General features: G+C 59.1%; 2 protein-coding genes across 5 annotated transcripts in view; one reads left to right on the forward strand and one right to left on the reverse strand.

Moving 5' to 3' along the window:
* CIB2 (calcium and integrin binding family member 2) overlaps nucleotides 1–4,020 on the reverse strand; it is a 20,728-nt gene extending 16,708 nt beyond the window's left edge. The window contains exon 1 of the mRNA XM_029952327.1: nucleotides 3,803–4,020. Within this exon, the coding sequence (XP_029808187.1) occupies nucleotides 3,803–3,856 (54 nt within the window). The 5' untranslated portion in view covers nucleotides 3,857–4,020. The remainder of the gene's footprint in view (nucleotides 1–3,802) is intronic.
* Nucleotides 4,021–4,166: 146 nt separating this feature from the next.
* The window catches only part of IDH3A (isocitrate dehydrogenase (NAD(+)) 3 catalytic subunit alpha), an 18,972-nt gene continuing 18,798 nt past the window's right edge, over nucleotides 4,167–4,340 (forward strand). For all 4 annotated transcript variants that reach the window (XM_029950201.1, XM_029950202.1, XM_029950203.1 and 1 more), the window contains exon 1: nucleotides 4,167–4,256. In XM_029950201.1, coding sequence (XP_029806061.1) covers nucleotides 4,230–4,256 — 27 coding nt within the window. In that variant the 5' untranslated portion in view covers nucleotides 4,167–4,229. The remainder of the gene's footprint in view (nucleotides 4,257–4,340) is intronic.

Raw genomic sequence — 4,340 nt, forward strand, 5'->3', positions numbered from 1 at the left:
AGGTCACCAAACACGTGGGCTTGGCTGTGTTCCAGCGAGACACTACTTAGCGACGCTGTGACTCCACAACTTATATAAGCCAAGTCTCACAAAGTGTTATTCTTTGAATCTTATGGGCCGTTGGAAAGCGCAGGTGTGCAGGCGGTTCTTAGCTGTCCAGGGGGGGGGGGGGGGCGGGGCTCACCGTGGCCTGTAGGTCTCCAACCCGTTAGTGCCTTCAAATCAGGGACACTCACGTGTACATCACAGTGTTTAAACTGAAATGCTGAAACACAATATAGCAGCTTCGGCCCTGGTTTCTGACACAGGCCTGAAACCTTTGTAACTCCGTGAGGAATAGGAGCGTCCTTTTTCTAGTGAGGTGACCCTGGGTGGGCTCCTGGAGCGGGTCTGGTCAGGAGAAAAATCCAGACGTGATCAGAAGTTTGGAATTTTCACACCCCTCCTCATCCTCTCGTGGGGAGAGTGGACACAGAGTTAGTGACTGACGCCTATGTGATGAAGCCTCCGTAAGAGTCCCACGTGGATGAGGTTCAGAGCACTTCCGGGTTGGTGAGCGCGCCCATGTGCGGGCGGTGACACACCCCAAGTCCACGGGGACAGAAGCTCCTGCGCCAGGACCCTCCCAGACCTCGCCCTCCGGATCTCTGCACCTGGCTGGTCACCTGCATCCTCTGGCATGTCCTTGAACAAATTGGTGAAAGTGCTTCCCTGAGCTCTGATGAGTGACTGTAGGAGGCACGAGTGATGACCTGGACCTGCACCCGGGGCTGCCGTGGGGACAGTCTTACAGGTCTGAGCCCCTGGCCGAAAGGTGCGACAGTCTCCAGAAAGATGGTGTCAGAGTTAAGTGGTAGGACACCCAGCTGGTGTCGCAGAGATGCTTGCGGGGGGGAAGACCCCCACCCCCGGGGAGATGGGGGGCAGGGAGCGGGCCCAGACTACTTAGGGCCTTGGGCACCACGGGCAGAGCGCTGGCTTTTACCCCAGGGGACAGACTCCACTGGCTGCTCTGAGCAGAGCATGGTGTACGTTTTACGCTTTAACAGGATCCCTAAGGCAGGCGGTGGGCGGTGAGGGGCCGGGGGGAGTGGGGAGACCGGTGGGCAGACGGCTGCACTGGTCCTGCCCGAGAGGACTAGCTTAGACAGGGAAGCGGGGGAGGGTCTGACTCTAGCTCTACCTCCGAAAACAGAGCTGACCCTCAAGTCTTCTGAGCTGGGCAAAGGGAGACCGAGGGAGGGAGCCGGTCCCCGCTCGGCTTTGCTCACGTGGAGAAGGAAGTGACAGCAGGGCGGAGAAGACACGTTGAATTTCCGTGTATTTTTTCTGAACACTGAACTGTAAAGAATTACCAGGACACCAAAGAGTCTTCACAAGGATCACTTTTGAGGGCTGCGTGGGGCTCTGTTCGATTCTTTACCCTAAACGACGACCATTCCCTTGTTCATCATGAAGACTGCTTTTCTTTCATCTACTAACATCAGAGACAACCCTATAATGAGCATCTTTGTGCCGATGGATTTGTCTTTGCGGGTTTTTCAAGGGACTGATTCTCAGGAACGGATCTACATACGAGGTGAAAGGGTGAAGACACTGAAATTCTCGAGACACGCTGAACTGTTTCCAGAAAGGCCGCGGCGGAACGGAATTCAGGCGGCCAGCCAGAGCGCACAGTGTAGCCTCCCACCGCCAATTAGACCGTTGCGGACATCAGCATTTTATCCATACTTTCTAATAAAAGGGCCAAAGAAGTTTCTAACTTTTAAAAATTTTGCACGCCCTTGATTATGGTTAAGGTTGGTTGAAAGTTTCTTTATTTGTGTTTCTTTGGATCGTTCAGGTCCTTGCCCATTTATTCACTAAAGTTCTAATATTTAGGAAAATAAATTAGGGAAACTCTATTGGAATAAATTTGTCTTTCTTTTATAGAAAAGTAAAAGGAAGCATTTGGCATGTGAATAAATATAACGTATTTTGCTGATTTATTCATTTAAAAGCTGCCATCTTGATTAAAACTGCATGCTGTAGTCACAAACAGGGGCACACCTTCCAGAGCCTTCTCCCGAATGGCAAGCATACCTTGGTCCCAGCACGCCTTCCTGATGGCACCTCTGCACGCTCCCAAGTGCCAGCACAGGACAAAGGGGCTCATCCAGGTGACTGGCGGGCATGCTGGAGGAATCCCAGAATGTTCCAGTTCTGGAACGTGCGGGGCCATCTGGGGAATCGCGCCCAGATGGTGCTGAGGCAGCTTTTATCTCCCCCACGTCATCAGGAGGGAGGGATCACCACATCGTGGGGACTGCCCTGGGAGCCTGAGACCCTGAGCTTCTGAGGATCCGACGCTTTCCGGCCTCCAAGTCTTTGCCAGCACAGGTCCCTGGGACCTATCTCAGGCTGCTGACCTCTTACCTCCTCAAGGACTGAGGACTCCGTCTCCAGGGCGGAATCTTCCCCAGCCAGCCTCCCCCTGCCCAACCCCCTACAAGCACCTGTCACTGAATTTGTGTTTCTCCCTCCTAGACTTGCAGGCGAGGACATTCCTTGTCCTCACTGCGCTCCTGACGGGACTTATCCTGGGGAGACCTCGAGGCTAATGGCCCCTGGAGAAACTTAGCAGTGAGGAGAACTGTCTCAGCACTCAGGCGTCCCAGTGTCATGCCGGCCTCACTGCTACTCGCTGGAGCCTGGTGTCCTCGTGGGGTTCATGTGAGGATTGAGTAGGGATTGGAGAAAGCCATCCAGTCTTTGTCTAAAGTCACTGGATTTGCTGGTTTCTGTTCCGGAAGTAAAGACGTGAGAGATCCTTCTGGGCTTGAGGAAGATCTTCTCAAAGACACACAGCGGGAGAGAATGCCATAAGGTCCCCTGGTGTGTGTGTGTGTGTGGGGGGGGTCCTGAGTAGGGAGAGGGATAAGTGGGCAGGTCTTGGGCACTTCCCAAAGGAACGCACATCCGAGCTGTCTTAACAGGTAGCTGGAATTTCAGCAGGTGGAAACGGGGCGAAAGGGCGGTCAGCCAGACGGAATGGCAGGAGCATGGGGCGAGTAAACCGTGGGAAGCCCTTGGGGGCTGGCCAGCAGTCCGACTTGGCTGGCGCTCCAGGACAGTGGGGCTGGAAAGAGTGGCGGGATATATGGCCGAAAGTAGCGGTGAGAGGGGACTGCAGGGAGGGCCGGGGTTGGGGGGCCAGGGAGGTCCCTGCATGCGGGCTGAAGGTGGGGAGGAAGGGTGGTCAGGCGGTGCCCGGAGGGGAGGCAGGGTCGGGTGGCCAGGGAGGGGAGGGTCTGTGAACTCTTCAGGGCGGGATGGCCAGGCCGGAGGGAGGGAAGGGCCAGCCGGGGGTTGGCGGGATCCCTCCGCCCCGACCGGGCCACAGAAGTAGCTGCAGGTTATTATTTTATCCCCGAGGCCTTTGGCGTCATTCCCCGCCCCTCCCCCATCCATCACCTTTCTGGGCGGGTGGACGGCGCCCCTCGGACTTAGCCCTGGCAGGGTGGGGAGGGGAAGCCTCGTGTAAGTCACCCCGGCCCCCGACCCCCACGAGGTGAGGCGAGGGCGGCCAGAAGGGGCCTGCTCCGGCCCGGTGGGCTGGAGCCGGGTCCCCGGTTCGCTTCGCGGACCTCCAGGCGCCGCCGCTTCCCGGCGCGTCCCCGGGGGGCCCAGAGCGCACGGGCGGGCCGAGCGCAGGCCAGCAACACCCGCGCGCCGGACGGGACCACGGAGGCGGCCGTGCAGCCGTCTGCGCTCACTACGGACCACCGGACTCCCCGGGTGGGTTTCACGGCCCGTGACTTACACGTCGATGAAGCTGGCACACAATATGCATTTGTGGAACGAGTGAGTCGTCCATCTACGTACTCGAGACTGCAAACTCCGCGAGAGAAGCGGTAGCCTGAGCTGCGAGTCTCGGAGAGGCGCGGGCGCCGGCAGTAGCGAGCCCACCGCCCGCTCAGACCCGGACGCGGGCAGTCGGGGGCCCGTAGCCCAAAGGAACCCCGAGGCCCGCAGCCTCAAGGAGAGGGCGGGGCCTTCCGGAGATTAGCGCAGGGTGGCTTCCGGGTCGGGCCTCCGCGCCTCCCGGCTAGGAGAGCCAGGTGATTGGCCATCGGAAAACAGGGGCGGGGCGGCGACTGGGGGCGTGGTCACTAGGGGCGGGGTCTGGGCCAGACTGCGCGGCTGCGCACTGCCGCTGCCGCTGTCGTTTCTGCGCTAGGAGGGACGCGATGGCCGGGCCCGCGTGGATCTCCAAGGTGAGCGCCTGGCGGGCCGGTGTGCTGCGGGCGGGCCGGGCGGGGACAGCGCAGGAGCGCGGGCCTCGGCGGGCGCGGACGGTG

The sequence above is a fragment of the Suricata suricatta genome, chromosome 9, assembly GCF_006229205.1.
Source record: "Suricata suricatta isolate VVHF042 chromosome 9, meerkat_22Aug2017_6uvM2_HiC, whole genome shotgun sequence".
NCBI lineage: Eukaryota > Metazoa > Chordata > Mammalia > Carnivora > Herpestidae > Suricata > Suricata suricatta.